The 17,929-nt window shown below is 44.7% G+C and overlaps 1 protein-coding gene across 1 annotated transcript in view; it reads right to left on the reverse strand.

Annotated features, from left to right (window-relative positions):
• stat4 (signal transducer and activator of transcription 4) overlaps positions 1 to 17,929 on the reverse strand; it is an 81,743-nt gene that overhangs the window by 29,536 nt on the left and 34,278 nt on the right. Inside the window, exons 4-15 of the mRNA XM_067987754.1 lie at positions 15,856 to 15,954; positions 12,230 to 12,322; positions 11,266 to 11,344; positions 10,329 to 10,414; positions 8,443 to 8,594; positions 8,189 to 8,347; positions 6,630 to 6,722; positions 4,125 to 4,184; positions 4,003 to 4,023; positions 3,828 to 3,921; positions 2,921 to 2,965; positions 412 to 495 (exon numbers count right to left, since the gene is read on the reverse strand). Of these exons, the coding sequence (XP_067843855.1) occupies positions 412 to 495; positions 2,921 to 2,965; positions 3,828 to 3,921; positions 4,003 to 4,023; positions 4,125 to 4,184; positions 6,630 to 6,722; positions 8,189 to 8,347; positions 8,443 to 8,594; positions 10,329 to 10,414; positions 11,266 to 11,344; positions 12,230 to 12,322; positions 15,856 to 15,954 (1,065 nt within the window). The remainder of the gene's footprint in view (positions 1 to 411; positions 496 to 2,920; positions 2,966 to 3,827; positions 3,922 to 4,002; positions 4,024 to 4,124; positions 4,185 to 6,629; positions 6,723 to 8,188; positions 8,348 to 8,442; positions 8,595 to 10,328; positions 10,415 to 11,265; positions 11,345 to 12,229; positions 12,323 to 15,855; positions 15,955 to 17,929) is intronic.

Genomic DNA, 17,929 nt, shown 5'->3' on the forward strand with positions numbered 1-17,929 from the left:
GTACAGAGAGAGTTGCTATTCAGAGAATGATAGTGGTATTGTGGAGAGGGAGCGATAGGAAAAGTGAAGTACCATTCAGAGTGAGATGCAGTCAATACTGTAAAGGGGAAGATAACAGAGAGAAACTGATTAAAGATTCCCAACTGATAAGTGCTATTATTATTGTATGTAAATTTGGAACATTATGCTCATGTACATACAATCGGCATTTTTTTAATGAAATAAAAATTGCCGTCCTTTTCCAGGAGTAATTCCTGCTGAACAAATCCATGGATGAACAAAAATTCTCCATTAAAAAGGTGTTGTGAGTCCTTACAATTTGTTTCTTACTTTTAAAACTAGGATTCCATATTAGTAAATTGATGCAATGTTACTGATGTAGTCTGATAAAAAGAGCTTGAATCAACTCACCTCTAAATCTATTATCAAATCTTGATGACGAAACTGCGTCTCAAAATTGATCGAATGGAGCTCCTCTGTGACAATCAGAGGACCCTGTAGAATTGAGTGAATAACAGCAAAATTCAGAAAGATGACAAACAAAATGGATTGTTCGGTAAAAAGAACCAAGTACTCCTTGCAAGAGCACTTTGCCTATTTGAATCTATACACCAGATACATCGACGACATTTTCTTTCTATGGACCCACGGCGAAGAATCACTAAAGAGACTACACGATAACATCAACAAGTTCCATCCCACCATCAAGCTCACCATGGACTACTCCTCAGAATCAGTTTCTTTCTTGGACACACGAATCTCCATCAAAGACGGGCACCTCAGCACCTCACTCTACCGCAAGCCCACGGACAACCTCACGATGCTCCACTTTTCCAGCTTCCACCCTAACCACGTCAAAGAGGCCATCCCCTATGGACAGGCCCTGCGAATACACAGGGTCTGCTCAGACGAGGAGGAACGCGATGGACAACTACAGACGCTGAAAGACGCCCTAGTAAGAAAGGGATATGACGCTCGACTCATCGATCGACAGTTCCGACGGGCCACAGCAAAAAATCGCGTAGACCTCCTCAGAAGACTAACACGGGACGCAACCAACAGAGTACCCTTCGTCGTCCAGTACTTCCCCGGAGCGGAGAAACTACGCCATGTTCTCCGCAGCCTTCAACATGTCATCAATGACGACGAACACCTCGCTATGGCCATCCCCACACCTCCACTACTCGCCTTTAAACAGCCACCCAACCTCAAACAGACTATCGTTCGCAGCAAATTACCCAGCTTTCAGGAGAACAGCGTCCACGACACCACACAACCCTGCCACGGTAACCTCTGCAAGACATGCCAGATCATCGACACAGATACCACCATCACACGAGAGGACACCACCCACCAGGTGCATGGTTCATACTCCTGTGACTCAGCCAACGTTGTCTACCTCATACGTTGCAGGAAAGGATGCCCCAGAGCATGGTACATTGGCGAGACCATGCAGACGCTGCGACAACGGATGAACGGACACCGCGCAACAATCGCCAGACAGGAGAGTTCCCTCCCAGTCGGGGAACACTTCAGCAGTCAGGGACATTCAGCCACCGACCTTCGGGTAAGCGTACTCCAAGGCGGCCTTCGAGACACACGACAACGCAAAATCGTCGAGCAGAAATTGATAGCCAAGTTCCGCACCCATGAGGACGGCCTCAACCGGGATCTTGGGTTCATGTCACGCTACACGTAACCCCACCAGCGAACAAAAGCTATCTGTTTTTAATGTAACGGGTCATTTGCTGGCTTTCTCTGCCTTCCGGATGTTTCTGCCTCTCTCTCTCTCTGTTTTTTTTCTGTTTGTTTTTTTTTGTTGACTGTATATTCGGGGGCTCTGTAGGTAACACCTCTCTGTCTGAACACTGAGATTGCCTTGGCAACGGGCAGTTGCAAAGACTTTCTGTAATCACCATGTATTGTTCTGTGATTTATAAATGCGTAGGCTTCGAGGAGTTCCTGACATTTACCTGAGGAAGGAGGAAGCCTCCGAAAGCTTGTAAATTTCAAATAAAATCGTTGGACTATAACTTGGTGTTGTAAAATTGTTTACAATATTTGAATTTAGTATAAGAAGGGACTATTAACTAATTCATTGAGGTGTACAGTATTTATATTGGAAAGATATGATTGTTTAATAGAGCCTAAATTCCCTCAGAAATAAGCCGCACAACCAGTTTTCATTTCAGTTTGTGAACTAGAATTTGTTTTTTTTTTAATTAGGAATGAATTTGAACCAAGGTGATTATATTTACAAAGAAAATATGGAAAATATCATACAATATCAATTAAATGTAATAATCATACTTAAACTACTCTTCGCTCGAGCAATCCAAAATTAATCCCACTGCCCTGCTTTCTCCTCATAATCCTGTCTATTCCTCTGTTTCAAATATTCAAGTACTTCTTTCTGAAAAGATGCCATGTTATCTGCCTCCATTATTCCCTGTGACAAAGCATTCCATGCTCCAACAACTCTGCATTAAGAAATTTCTCCTAACCTCTCTCCTCACTCTCTTATAGTTACAATTTTAAATTGATGACCCCTTGTTACTAACTTCCCAACCAGAGGAAATAATCTTTCCCTATTCACCATATCAAAATTATTCATAATTTAAAAAATACTCCATTGAATCTCTTCTTAACCTTCACTGCTCCAGTGGAAATAGTCCCATCATCTTAAGTCCCCCTTCATAACTATAGATTCCCATCCCTGTCATCCTCTTGGTGAATTTATGCTTTACACACATGCTTTATTTAACATTTAACATATTTTGGAAAGTATCAATCTGCCACTTAAAAGCTTAAGTGTTTACACTGTATCCTGTTATTGTTTTAGGAGTTGTAGGAAATTGCTATTTTATTGCTCTGGCTATTTTGTTACAACTCATTTAATCAATACAATAGGAAATCTTACCTCATTTCCTTTGGTTCCTGCAGAAGATTTCTGTTCTTTGAGTTGCTGTCAAAACATGCAAATATTGAATTAATATTTTTCTCCCGAAGGCACTGACTCTTCCATGGGTATTGACAGCCGCTAATACTGTGCTGTACTCGCATTTACATAGTACCTCATCTCAAAGCACTTCACACAGTGAATTACCTTTGAAGTGCAGTGACTGTTATGTAGGCAGCCATTCAGTGTTAGCAATGTCCTACAATCATGGAATGAGTGACCAGTTTCTTTGGTGGTTTTGGTTAAGGGAGGAATGCTTGCCAGGGGACAAGGAGAACTCCCTGCTTTTCTTTGAATAATTTTTAATTTTCACCTGATCCACCTGAATAGGCAAATGAGATCTCTGTTTAACATTAGTAATGTAGCATTCCCTCAGTACTGAACAGGAGTGTCAGTCTTGATAATGAGTTTAAATCTTTGTATGAGGCTCAAACCCATAACCTTCTGTCCCAGAGGCTTGATTGCTACCAACTAAGCCAAGTTGACCCAAGCTAGCACCTCATCAGAATGGCATTCTTCAAGCATCAGATGAGATAAGGAGCGTCAGCAGACTATTTTACCACGGGAAACATCACAGCTGAGTCTAATCAAATAATTTCCATCAGCGACTAGATAACAATTAGGAGTGGGAACCCTTGCTGATTTTTCCCCTTTCTTGCCCAGATATGCTGCCCAATTGTAGTGCTCCAACTCAAGACAGACCAAGAATCAAACTTGGACCTTCTTTACAGTGTAGTCCAATAGCAGATAGTGCTATTATCCACTAGGCAATCAGGGGAACCTTGAATTAATATTTTCAATCAGGCAGATTCATTGTAATGTTAGCATCAACTGTTCATTATGAAATGGATAAACAAAGAATTTTTACCAAGTGTCTGAATTCCACAGAGAGACTCCCATTGACTGACTCTTCCATGTTCATTACTTTGCTGTTAGTGCCTAATATATTAAATTTGCGATATCTGTGAATGGAGAATACGTTATTTCAATGTTTAACAAAAAATTTTAAAGTTTTGAGTAATTTTTCATTTTCATTCCCTTACCCTCTTGCTGTTGAACTTTCCCTGAAAACAAAAGGAAAGCAAATGAGAAGAGAAAGATAAAAAAAACTACATAATTAAAATCCTAATTATTAGGTTGAAAATAAAATATTATTTTAACTTACTTGTCAATTGTAGCTTTCACTTTTAGCTGATGGTTCAGTTCAGGTAATTTTACCAGAAACCTACAAAGCAAAGAAAACTTTTGCAAATGTCAATTCTTATTTTTACATTAGTTTTTACTTAGACACTAGGGCATCACCTGCAGTGTTGTTCACAGATCTGAATCTGAGGTATGTGAGGTATGTGCTAGAGCCTGCACCTACTCTGTCTGTCTAGGCAGGTCACTGAGTCTATCTCCATTCTCTTATTGCCCTACTGTTTTATCTTTTTTGCTCTCATTGTATAATAAAACAAGCCTTTCAAACTTACTAACACTCGTTCTACTACTACATCACAACTGAAGGGTTAGTAATATCGTAGAAGGACAATCAATTATTTAAAACTTTAAAAAAAAACCTGCCCTTGTGCATGAACAACAGAGACAGTTCATGGAGCTAAATTTACTCAGCCGTTCCAACAGACTCTCACTGTAACTCCGATGGGAGTTTGTCAGAAACAGATGGAATACAAAGTCAGTAATCCAAAGTGGGCGGGGATAGGACCGGGGGCTGGGATTCCCTATATGCAGAGTTCCTGTTTCCCCAACGACAGTACGACCAGCATAAGGATGGAGGTCGATTTGTCCAGTCAGTTGAGGAACGCCAGCCTACAGAATGGTATAAGTGAGCCGCACCGCAGGGTGGGGGAGTGATTTCCAGACGTGGACTCCAAAGATGATGGTAATTTTAACAAAAACATTTGGCCCGATATTTACACGGAGGCGGGGAGAGAGCAGGGGTGAGTTGCAGCAGCTGGGAAACATAGAAATTTAAATTTTTGGAATCTGTTTCTTGGCAGCAGACTGCCAGATTGAGAGGTTGGCTGGCTGTCGGGCGGGAAGGCCTGCGGCACCAGGCCGCAGCAGGGGAGAGAAGAGGAGGGAGGCAGGAAGAGATCGTGGGTCGGGGGGGACATGGGAGAGGCCATGGCTAGATCGGGGGGGGGGGGGGGGGGGGGGGGGGGGGGGAGAGTGGTCAGCCAATCGCGGGGTGTGGGGGGAGGGGGGGATCGGCTGGTCGCAGGGAGGTAAACAGGTTAGCTTGGGGGGCCGGGGGGAAGCACTCCTGCTCCTCAAGCAGTGCTGTAAAAACCAATTACCTGTTGGATCCAGCCGTTCTAGCCTCCCTTCAGCTACGGGGTTTCCTGAGCCCTGGGAAACCCGGCCCGCAGCCATTAAATTTAAAACAGAGGTAAAATTTGAGACACGCAGCCACATTAAAATATTTAAATTAGGGGCCCGCCTCTGGACAGAAGGTTAGTCAACCCAACCCACTTCCATTAAAACCAGATGTGGGTGTGTTGGAATCACGTTTCCCGTTTTTGAATTTTTAACCCACCCCCTACCCTTCCCCAACCGTCCAGTGGGGGTAAATTTCCCCCTTAGTATCAGGTCTCTCTACTCCCCCATCGCCACCCCCCCCCCCAACTCATGGATAGCAACCATTCTGGCAGTGTGGGCCTGGTGGTCATGTCTTCACCCAGAGTGACGTGGGCACCCACTAGGGGATACAAATGAGATGCCCTCTCCCTGACTCCGCAGACTCCGATGGGTGCACCGCTAGCGGGCAGCGTTGGGCATAGTCCCGGTGTTACTGCCGAAATTGCTGCCGAAGGATTCTCAGTCCTTGTGGGGGGATTTTAACTGGCTCCCCCAGAACGGGCGGGAGAGGGATGGGGTTGTGGCGGGGGGGGGGGGGGTCCTAAATCGGCAAATATGCAAAACATGTCCCCAACCCGCCGCAAATGCACTTGCTTCCCTTTTAACAATGGCAGGTTTAGGGGCATATGAGTAACCCGCTCTGGAGAGGCGGGTCTATCATTACAGTATGTAAATGGAGCTCCGTTCCTGATATTTTGGCAGCTATTTAAATTTAATGGCTGAGGACCGGATTTCCCAGGGCTTGAGAAACCCAGCAGCTAAAGGGAGGCGGGAACAGCCAGCTCCAGCAGATAAGTGCTTTTTAGAGCACTGCTTATGGGCCAGGAGGAGCAGGAGTGCCTCCCCTTGGCTCCTCAAGCAAATCTTCTGCCACAATTAGCTGACCTCTCCCCCCACCCCCACCTCCAAACCCACAATCTTTCCTGGTCCTCCCTTCCTCCCCATTGCTGGTCCAACCCCCCCCTCCCCCTCCACCAACCCATGATGTTTCCTGGTTGCCAAGGACCATCCCCAATAGTCCCCGGCTGTAGCTTGTTGCCACTGGCTTTCCCACCCGGCAACCAGCAAGCCTGTCAATCTGGCCAAATGTCAGGCGGAAAACAGAGTTAAAAAAAAAATTATAATGCGGTCACGCTGTTAAATTTGGCAGGACCTCCGCATTCCTGGCATTTCCGGGATTCCCACCCCCACCACAATCATGAACTTCCACTCCCTCCCTGCCTCCCTGTAAATATCGGGCCCCATATGTTTACTAAAAGCAAAACTTCATCCCAGCATTCTTTTATCAACCACAGGAATTCATGCTCACCTTATTTTAACAGTGAACTGCACTCCCGTTTTTAGGACCATTGCTCTTTGTGGATGGGTTGGCATACAAGGCTGTCTCTCCACTACAAAGGAACTGAATATATTGGAAGGAAAATAGACATTTTCACTCTTGTTACGAGTAATTGAAGATCTACTTATGACTTAATAATCTGTTCATTTTGAAAATTAGATGGTGCAAAATTAAGTTTACTCCTCCATGATTTAGTAGGAAGATTTACCACCCGGCATAGTGCTGGACCTTTTAGACCAGATTTGATCGATGGTCATTGCTGAGTTAGTTGATGTCGATTGAGACAACATCTAGGATGCTAAAAGTGGACTTAGTGTCGTTGGGTTAGTGATTGGAAAAATCAGCCCTGCTCCCGCTCCTGACCACTATGCAGGAACTACTCATGGAGAGCGTATGTATCTGGACACTGGGCAAGGACAGGATCAAGCTCAATTGTGATGTCTTCCAGTGTTAAATAACCTGCTGTCACTCACTGTCTAGATTCACACATGAAGAATTGGCATTTCAGTGAGGTACGAGTGCTGCTGGTGCTGATAAAACCATGCCACAGCAGAAGTCACTGCCTTCAGAGGAGGAGGAGAGATAATTGGAGATTTTTAAAAATTAACATATACATCTGGCAATTTAAGTCGATAAATCGCGATAGATTTGAGTACAGTGATGAGGTTGTTTCACTAATCATGCATGTGATATTTTCCAACAACTTTCAGCTGAACTATTATGTACTTATAGGCAATGTCCCATATGATTATTTTATTTCCCCAGTTTCATATTTTCTCCTGTTCTAGGTTAATAACTTTGCATCCTTAACAACCCTTCTTGGGAAAGTGTAAAGGTATAGACACATGCACAGTCAGAGCTGCTGTTTGTTTAATCTAATGGGTAGCATGTTTGAGATGAGTGAGAAGAAATATTAGGAGAAAGTTTCTTCTGTCTGCATTCACCAGAACAGAGGAAAAAGGGGCAGAAACCTATTTAGTCAGGTCTCCACCTCCATTACACTGTACCGGGAATTGGTGGAGCTTCCCCATGAAGTGTTACCGGGCCTGCACCTGTACAGATTCAGCATTGTTATTTTAATGAGACAGGAGGGGGAGCATTCCTGGCCTTCTGCTTCATTGTCCACTGATTCTGCTCAATGGGCGACCCAGCACAGGAGCACCCATGAAAAGATGGCGCTATGGCTTGTTCCTAGATGTTGCCGACTTGAGGATCTGCGGGATCCAGGAGCAGGCCCAAGATCAGCCAGGCAAGTAATTTACTTTTACTCCTCCCCACCCCAGGATGAACAGAAGCACTCAGGACCTTCAGGATGCTGCCTTTCAGAAGGCCCCAATCACCGTTTCAGCCAGCTTAGATTTCCTGCTCGATTTGTAGACGCAAAGGCCCAGCCAGGGGACCGAACCTGCATTTGGGGTTCTCCCAGGCCATGCAACTGTAGGAAAAACATGGGCAGTTGTCTCCTGCACCAGAATTTCTGGGCTACAATATTTAAAAAGTTGCCTTTTTGTTTTAATTGAGGTTTGTACCTTTTGATGAAATTGCAAATCAAAATGTTCACTCTTTCCTCCAAATGAGGTTTTTGCAGAGGCATTGGATCTCCGTCATAGGTCACCTTCTGCAGCAACTCTTCTAGTTTTTTCAACTGTCTTCTGACCTGAAATAAGCTCTCTGCGAACAACGTAAACCTAGTTCAAAAGAATTTACATCACTCATAAAGTACATCACATTAACTATGCATAACACTGCAAACTGCAGATAATTCTGATACTTTGTACTCTACCAGTTCTGCAGTTGATCAAGGCAGGTGTTGAGCGGACCTCCAATGCAGGCAATTTGTTGTTGCTTTTTCCAGTCTGTTAGCTCTTCAAACAATTGTCTATTCATTAGAAAATCCATTTGGTTTAACAATTCTGTGATTTTATGAAGTACCTCCTAGATCATACAAAGATACAAGAGTGAGTAGATTCCTAACATATGTCTCACAACAATATCCTTGGATGCAATGCAGTGACCAACACATTTCCCAAAAAGATGTAGCTTTGCGGTAATAAAAACTCTCAAACATTTCAGCCACGAAACTATGATGTGTGAATATAAGTGTTTAATACATTCAAATGAAATGTATCCTGGGGTACTGACGCCAGTGAACTTACTGCCTAAATTGTTGTTGGACCTTAAGTACACTGTCCTTGTAGCTCCAAAAATCATGTGTTGCAAAATGTGGTGTGCTGGAATTCAGGCATGCAAAGTTGGAAGCCTGATTTTCTAGCTCACTCCTACCACCAAGCTATCAATTGGGCCTTGTAAGAGTTACTCGAGGGTGCTACAGTTCAAGCTTTTTCCTAGCATTTGCTCTCGTGTTCATGGTTAGTTAAGCAGATCAGGTCTCCTGTGAGCTAAAATTTGTACCTGCATTTAATAAGAATATAAGAACATAAGAAATAGGAGCAGGATTAGGCCATACGGCCCCTCGAGCCTGCTCCACCATTCAAGAAGATCATGGATGATCTTTGACCTCAACTCCTGACTCCCCAAAGCCTTTCCACCATCTACAAGGCACAAGTCAGGAGTGTGATGGAATACTCTCCACATGCCTGGATGAGTGCAGCTCCAACAACACTCAAGAAGCTCGACACCATCCAGGACAAAGCAGCCCGCTTGATTGGCACCCCTTCCACCACCCTAAACATTCACTCCCTTCACCACCAGCGCACAGTGGCTGCAGTGTGTACCATCCACAGGATGCACTGCAGCAACTCGCCAAGGCTTCTTCAATAGCACCTCCCAAACCCGCGACCTCTACCACCTAGAAGGACAAGAGCAGCAGGCGCATGGGAACAACACCACCTGCACGTTCCCCTCCAAGTCACACACCATCCCGACTTGGAAATATATCACCGTTCCTTCATCGTCGCTGGGTCAAAATCCTGGAACTCCCTTCCTAACAGCACTGTGGGAGAACAGTCACCACACGGACTGCAGCGGTTCAAGAAGGCGGCTCACCACCACCTTCTCAAGGGCAATTAGGGATGGGCAATAAATGCCAGCCTTGCCAGTGACGCCCACATCCCATGAACGAATAAAAAAAAACTCCACATTCCCGCTTGATCCCCATATCCCTTGATTCCCTTACAGTCCAAAAATCTAATAAATGCACTGCGTACGGGGCAGTATGCCCAGGCTTAACAATTAATACTCAATAACGTGTATTGCTCATTGGAGAATATGTAGGATGCCCACTACATTCTCCCATCCCTTCTGAAAGGTAGAAAATAATACACCATCAGACCAATGTAAACAGGCTAAATTACTTGGTTAGATTTATTTATAGGTCAACTGATGACCAGAAGCCAAAATTTCCAGCATGATACAAAAAACAGTGAAATTAGAATCAGTCCAGGAGTTAATATACTCTTCCTAGAATAGTGCTTCTTAGAGGGCCGCTTCCCCAATTGGGGTTAAAAATGGTCCATGCTTTCAGCGCCCTTGGTGCACCAACCCCACCAGATTCCGAGGGGTTGGCTAATTTAAATATTTTGAACATGCTTTTTATGTGCGCAGGGGGTGATGAATTGCATGGTGGTTGGGGGGATCCCAAGTGCAGAAACACTTAAAGCTCTTAAACTTTTATAGAACCAGTATCTATGTTGTATAATAGCACTCTACCTTTCGTTTATGATCCAGTTGGTTGAGCATTCCTTGCAACCAAAAGACTTCCTCCTTCACATGACTACTGTTCCTATCACTGTGTTCTGAGATCAATTAGAAAACAAAGTTAAATTTCTGATAAAAAGAAATGGGAGATGCTGGGGCCAATTTTTGGGTCCATTACAACCAGTGTGTACCAGCCAATGGGACATATTGACTGGAAAATGGGCAGAGACTCAAAATGCACTGCGGGGGTGGGGGGTGTTGGTGGGACTGCAGTGCACGTAAGTAGATCCTGCCTGTAACAGTGCATGTGCATGGCTCATGCTCCACACACTGACTTCAATGGGACGTAAAATTGGGCAGAGTGTCAGACAGAGTGTAAAATCCACTCTTTCAGTCCTGACAAAGGCCAATAAGGGATTGAGATGCCTTTGTAAAGGCCATAATAATTTTTGTCCCCTTGTTCTGCCACTTCCTTTAAATTTCACCTGCACACAATTTTCTGTTCCCATTACCAGTGTGTTCCCTGCACCCATCCAATTTCGTAACTGCAGCCGCAAATAATCACGCTAATAGACCAGTTCTAGGAAAATTGAGTGCTATTTACATCTGACTTTTCGGGCAAGATTTGCACCAGTTCTAAAACATTTGGAACGGACATAAAACTGAAAATGAAAATTGACCCTGATAATTGGTTTTCCAATTCTCATTAGAGATTAAAATATACATCTGTTTCTGTATAAGTAAATACTGATTAACTGGAATTGCTGTTAGGGGGGGAAACCTGAGTCCATTAGTTACACTATTGTTGCAAAAGCACAAAAATAGCACTATTGCACCCCATCCCCAATTAAATATTTTAAACATCAACATTAAATCCTATTCAAGTCATCGGCAAACATCACAGATATTGGCTGCACATGTGAAAACAGTTGTTCAATGTGAAAATTACCTTGTGTTTGTAGTGTCTTGTATCTGAAATCAAACTCATCCTGCAGGTCCTCAAGATATTTTACATCTTGTTCTACTAACTGTTTATGAAGAACAAAAAAGAACTTTGGTTAAGATTTTGTGTTTTTTTTAGTTGTTCCCATGTGATGCACCATCCCTCCATCAACAGATAACCTGTCGATGCTGCCCTGTAAATTGTTACCAAGAAATGTATAGTTCCTATCGAGCAACACTTCGCTTCCACCTGGTGCCTTCTTCTGATGGCAAGGGCAAAATCAAGACCTCATTATGTAGTGAATCAAAGATATGGGCCCCGATATTTATGGGGTGGCGGGGAGGATGCGGGTGAGGCCGGAAACAGCCGAAGAACCTGGCAAGGCTTAACGGCACAACCTCATTATCATCTATTAGCTCCATTTCCCGCCTGGCAGCCGGCCAAACGGGTAGTCTGGCCGAAGAGTGGGAGGGAACACCAGCAGCAAGTGGCCACAGCTGGGGACTCTTGAGGACGGTCCCTGGCAATCAGGAAGGGGGCGGGGGGGGGGGGGGGGGGGAAGAGAAAAGAGGCCCGGGTTTGAGAGGGCTTGGGCTTGGGGGAGCTCGGCAATCGGGGCTGGGGAGGAGGTCGGCAATCGGGGCTGCGATTTTCTTGCACCTTTTTTGGATAGGAGTAATTCTTAGTGCAGTATTAAACATGGGCTAATAAGGAGTAATTTTCTGAGTATGCAATGGCAATGGGAAATCTCACCTACTAGTGGCACATATCAGAAAATGTTAGTCAGTGCACCACAATTCTTCAATATGGGCTGCTGGTGGATGAGGTCACCCTCTGCCAGCATGTACTCAGAAAATTACACACATAGTCCGATAGCACTTTCTATTGGTGCACCACTACTCATGCACATTCACTTTTCGATAAAAATGAACGGAGGAAAATACGGCCCAAATAGACTCAACTAACATACCTGTGTTATGGACTTTATGGCTGTCATTTGCTGTTCCAGATCTCTTTGCCTTTCCAAAATCATTGAGTTCTGCAGAGATTTTTCCTCATGCCCCTGAGAACAGATTAAAATTTCAGGGACAAAATACCGCCATGAATAAAAACAGCATATGCTTAACTCAGCTCAATTTGTTAACGCTATAATTTTGTTTTTGACAAGATGAAATATGGGATTAAAGGAGAAGTGGCTGCGTGGATACGAAATTGGCTAAGGAACAGAAAGCAGAGAGTAGTGGTGAACGGTTGTTTTTCAGACTGGAGGGAAGTGTACAGTGGTGTCCCCCAGGTGTTGGGATCACTGCTCTTTTTGATATATATTAATGACCTGGACCTGGGTATACAGGGCATAATTTAAAAGTTAGCACATGACACGAAACTCAAATGTAGTAAACAGTTAGGAGGATAGTATCAGACTTCAAGAGGACATAGACAGATTGGTGAAATGGGCAGACACATGGCAGATGAAATTTAAGGCAGAGAAGTATGAAGTGATTCATTTTGGTAGGAAGAATGAGAAGAGGCAATATAAATTAATTGGTACAATTTTAAAGGGAGTGAAGGAACAGAGATATCTGGGCGTGTACGTACATAAGTCTTTGAACATGGCAGGACTAGTTGAGAAGGCTGTTAAAAAGACATACAGGATCCTTTGCTTTATTAATAGAGGTATACAGTACAAAAGCAAGGAAGTGATGCTAAACCTTTATAAAACACTGGTTAGGCCCCAGCTGGAGTACTGTGGCCAATTCTGGGCCCCACACTTTAGGAAGGATGTCAAATCCTTAGAGAGGGTGCAGAGGAGACTTACTAGAATGGTACCAAAAAAGGGGAGAAGGATAAACCCGGTAACTACAGACCAGTCAGCCTAATGTCGGTGGTGGAAAAACTTTTAGAGACAGTAATCTGGGACAAAATTAATTGGCACTTGGAAAAATATGGGTTAATAAATGAAAGCCAGCACGGATTTGTTAAAGGCAAATTGTGTTTGACTAACTTGATTGAGTTCTTTGATGAAGTAACGGAAAGGGTTGATGAAGGTTAGAGATGTGGACAGATTAGAGAAACTTGGATTGTTCTCAATAGAGCAGAGCAGGTTAAGGAGGGGTGTTCAAAATTATGAGGCCTTTTTGATTGAGTAAATAAGGAGAAACTGTTTCCAATTTCAGAAGGGTCAGTAACCAGAGGACATAGATATAAGGTAATTGGTAAAAGGCGACATGGAGAAAAAAATGTTTACGTAACAAGTTGTTATGATCTGGAATGCACTGCCTGAAAGGGTAGTGGAAGCAGATTCAATTATAACTTTCAAAAGGGAATTGGATAAATATTTGAAGGGGAAAAATTTGCAGAACTATGGAGAAAGAGCAAGAAAGTGGGACTAATTGGACAGCTCTTTCAAAGAGCCGGCAAAGGTATGATGGGCCAAATGTCTTTCTTCTGTGCTGTATCATTCTATAGTTCTATGATTCCAACAACTATTGATGGAAGTTCTTCGTATCCACAATAAATGAGGGTGGGTAGGAATATTTTGAGGGTGGGATGTACTTTTTCTCATACATGCATCAAAAAGATATAAAATCAGGGCATTTACAGTTACATTTCGATCTAATCTAATGGGGGTAATTTTAACCCTCAGGGTGGGTGGGGGTGATTAAAATTTCAAAAATGGAAAATCCAGTTTTAATGGGGGCGGGTTGAGAGGTGGGCGACCAGCCAGCTCTCCAGAGGCTGGTCCCTAATTTAAATATTGCCTCAAATTTTAACTGCGTTTAAGAGTTAATGTTTGCGAGCCGGGTTTTCCAGGCCATGGGAAACCCGGCAGCTGAAGAGAGGCGAGAATGGCCGAATCCAACAGGTAAGTGCTTTTCCAGCATTGCTTGTAGGCCTGGAGGAGCAGGACTGCTTCCCCCCAGCTCACCAAGCAAACCTGTTTCCCACTCCCTACGATCGGACCCCCACGATTTCCCTGCCCCCCCGACTCACCTCTCTGGGCCCCTCCCCCCCCGGCCCCCCTGATGTCCACCCCAACCGATCTCTCCGGGACCCTGACCCCGACGTTCCCACCCCCCCAACCCACGATCTCTCCCTCCCTCCGTTCCCCGGCTGTGGCCTGGTGCAGCAAGCCTTCCCGCCCAACAGCTAGCAACCCCCTCAATCTGAAATAAAAACAGAAAATGCTGGAAACACTCAGCAGGTCAGGCAGCATCTGTGAAGAAAGAAACGGTGTTAACGTTTTAGCTCAATGACCTTTCGGCAGAACTGAAAGAAGTAAAGATTTAACAGCTTTTAATCAAGTACAGAGCCAGGAGAAGGGTTTGTGGGGGTGGGGGGGGGGGGGGGGTGGGGAAGGGTATGGGGGGGGGGAGGGGGAAGAACAAAAGGAAAGGTCTGTGATAGGGTGGAGGACAAGTGTGAGGGTGGTAATGGGACAAGTAAAGAAACAAAAGATGGGTCTAGAGGAGCTGTGAATGGCAACAGGAGAACCATTACCAGCACCTACTGTCTGAAAAAATGGGACCAGTGGTTATGATCTGAAGTTATTCAAATTAATGTTGAGTCTGGAAGGTTGCAACATGCCTAATCAAAAGACGAGGTGCTGTTCCTCGAGCTTACGTTAAGCTTCACAGTGTAAGAGGCTGAGGTCAGAGTGGGAGTTGGACAGAGAATTAAAATGGCAAGCGACCGGAAGCTCAGGGTCACACCTGCGGACTGAACGGAGGTGATCAGCAAAGCGATCACCCAATCTGCGTTTGGTCTCTCCAATGTAGAGACCACCACATTGTGTGCAGCAAATACAGTATACTAAATTGAAAGTAGTACAAGTAAATTGCAGGTTCACCCGGAAGGAGTGGTTGAGGCCCTGGATGGTGGGAAGGGAGGAATGAAAGGCCAGATATTGCATCTCCTGCGCTAGCATGGGAAGTTACCGTGGGAAGGGAAGTGCATGTTGGGGGCGATGGAAGAGTGGGCTGGGGTGTTGCAGAGTGAATGGTCCCTTCAGAATGCTGAAAGGGAATTGGAGGGGAAGATGTGTTTGGTGGTGGCATCGCGCTGGAGGTGGCAGAAATGACAGACGATGATCCGTTGAATGTGGCGGTTGGTGGGGTGGAAGGTGAGGTCAAGGGGGACCCTGTCATGGTTCTGGGGTGAGGGCAGACGTCCGAGAAATGGGACGGACACAGTTGAGGGCCCTGTCAACTACAATTGGGTGGGAGGGATCCTCTCAATCTGGCTGGCTGCGGCCAGAAAACGGAGACCAAAAATTTAAATCAGGATCTGCTGTTAAATTCGGCAGGACCTCTGGGAAACCCAGAATTCCAGGCCACTTCACCTCCCCACCTCCCCCCACAATTATCGTGGCCAATGACTTCAATGGAAAAGAAAGTCAGGCGAGGTGTAAAACAAGCTGCCAATTCAATATCGCCCATACCACCAATGTCAAATTTCAACCAGGTAATCTTCTGTTTTCCTTGTCACGTGACTAATCAGTAGTTATGTAGAATGAGGCATCAATGAAAAAGTAATATTACTAGATGACAATGGAATGCTTCACGGGATGCATAATCTTCTTTAAAAAAAATTCCATACCTGTTCAGGTGTGTTCACTGTTGTTAGAATCCTCCGCTCCTCTCTGAGACAATTTGCGATAACAGATGCCATATGCAAAGGGTTTCCCAGATACTGCACCTGTAGCATAAAGGAAATACTATGTAGTGTCAAAATATTCAATCTCAACACCTAACACAACAGGCAGCAGGTCTGTATCTCTATATTATTGGAATTGGGGAGGAGGGGTCCAATGAAGAAGACAGTATTATTCCTCTTAGACTTCTTCCTTTTTCACGTTATTTGCCACTATACAACTTATTTCAACTTGGGGCAGGGAGAAAGATCAGGCAGTTTGGGCCACATATGTCTTCATAATTTCTGTACTGAAATCAGACATCTACAGGCAGTTCTGATGACGACAGGTTGACTACTGCTTAGGAACATGGCTGGAAGGATGGCCCCTTCACTGGAGAGCTTGAAGGCGAAAATGGCCACATGTGGGGCTGAGGAGAATCCTCCTAATGCAGCAAATGTGCAGCAGTCATGTGGCAAGAGGCAGTGAACAGAGTAAGTGCAATCTCCATTGCCATAAGTCGTGGGGGCGAATACACCAGAAGTTCTCAGGACTGAGGAAGGATGCTAAGATAAAGTTCAATAAATCGTGCAACTAAATGGAAAGGAATGTCCTTGCTATGCTTACATCAAGCACTCAGTCAAAAACATGGTGCCATATTAGCAATGCAGTTTGCAAAGCATTGGTCACACCCCTCACAGCCTACACCCCATCACAACTATGTCAATGAAGTTGTAGCGCCAACCTGGTGCCAGATGAAGGCCAAGTCTTCCTTTCATTCACAGAACTGTTAACTGCTTTCGCACCCACTCATTATGGCTCTTGAATCTACTTGCACACTATCTACTCCTCTTTTCACTCCAGATGGAATTTTTTTTTTATTCATTCATGGGATGTGGGCGTCGCTGGCAAGGCCAACATTTATTGCCAATCCCTAATTGCCCTTGAGAAGGTGGTGGTGAGTCACCTTCTTGAACTGCTGCAGTCTGTGTGGTGAAGGTTCTCCCACAGTGCTGTTAGGTAGGGATTTCTAGGATTTTGACCCAGCGACGGTGAAGGAACGGCAATATATTCCCAAGTCAGGATGGTGTGTGACTTGGAGGAGAATGTGCAGGTGGTGGGGTTCCCATGTGCCTGCTGCCCTTGTCCTTCTAGGTGGTAGAGGTTGCAGGTTTGGGAGGTGCTGTCGAAGAAGCCTTGGCGAGTTGCTGCAGTACAACTTGTAGATGGTACACATTGCAGCCACGGTGCGCCGGTGGTGGATTTGTCCTGCTTTTTGTGGACAGGACATAACTGGGCAGTTTTCCACATTGTCGGGTAGATGCCAGTGTTGTAGCTGTACTGGAACAGCTTGGCTAGAGGTGCAGCTAGTTCTGGAGCACAAGTCTTCAGCACTACAGCTGGGATGTTGTTGGGGCCCATAGCCTTTGCTGTATCCAGTGCACTCAGACGTTTCTTGATATCACGTGGAGTGAATCGAATTGGCTGAAGACTGGTGTCTGTGATGGTGGGGATATCGGAAGGAGGCAGAGATGGATCATCCACTCGGCACTTCTGGCTGATGATGGTTGCACAATGGACATAGAATTGTAACTTGTCTTATAGAAGAAAAAAGAAAGTCTTGCATTTATATTGCGCCTTTCACAACCCCAGGATGTCCCAAAGCGCTTTACAGCCAATTAAGTACTTTTGAAATTAGTCACTGCTGTAACGTAGGGAACATGGCAGCCAATTTGTGCACATCAAGGTCCCACCAACAGCAATGAGATAAATGACCAGGTAATCTGTTTTTTTAGTGATGTTGGTTGAGGGATAAATATTGGCCAGGACAATGGGGAGAACACTCCTGCTCTTCTTGAAATATTGCCATGGGATCTTTTACGTGCACCTGAGAGGGCAGACGGGCCTCAATTTAACATCTCATCCGAAAGTCTTACAATCTAATGCTAAAAGCATTTGTCTGGACTGTGTTTGTAGAAGGCTGCCCACAACCTTCACAAGAGCTCACACTATGGATGGGCCACTTAACCTCTGTCTTCT

This window comes from Heptranchias perlo, chromosome 7 (genome assembly GCF_035084215.1).
Source record: "Heptranchias perlo isolate sHepPer1 chromosome 7, sHepPer1.hap1, whole genome shotgun sequence".
Taxonomy (NCBI): domain Eukaryota; kingdom Metazoa; phylum Chordata; class Chondrichthyes; order Hexanchiformes; family Hexanchidae; genus Heptranchias; species Heptranchias perlo.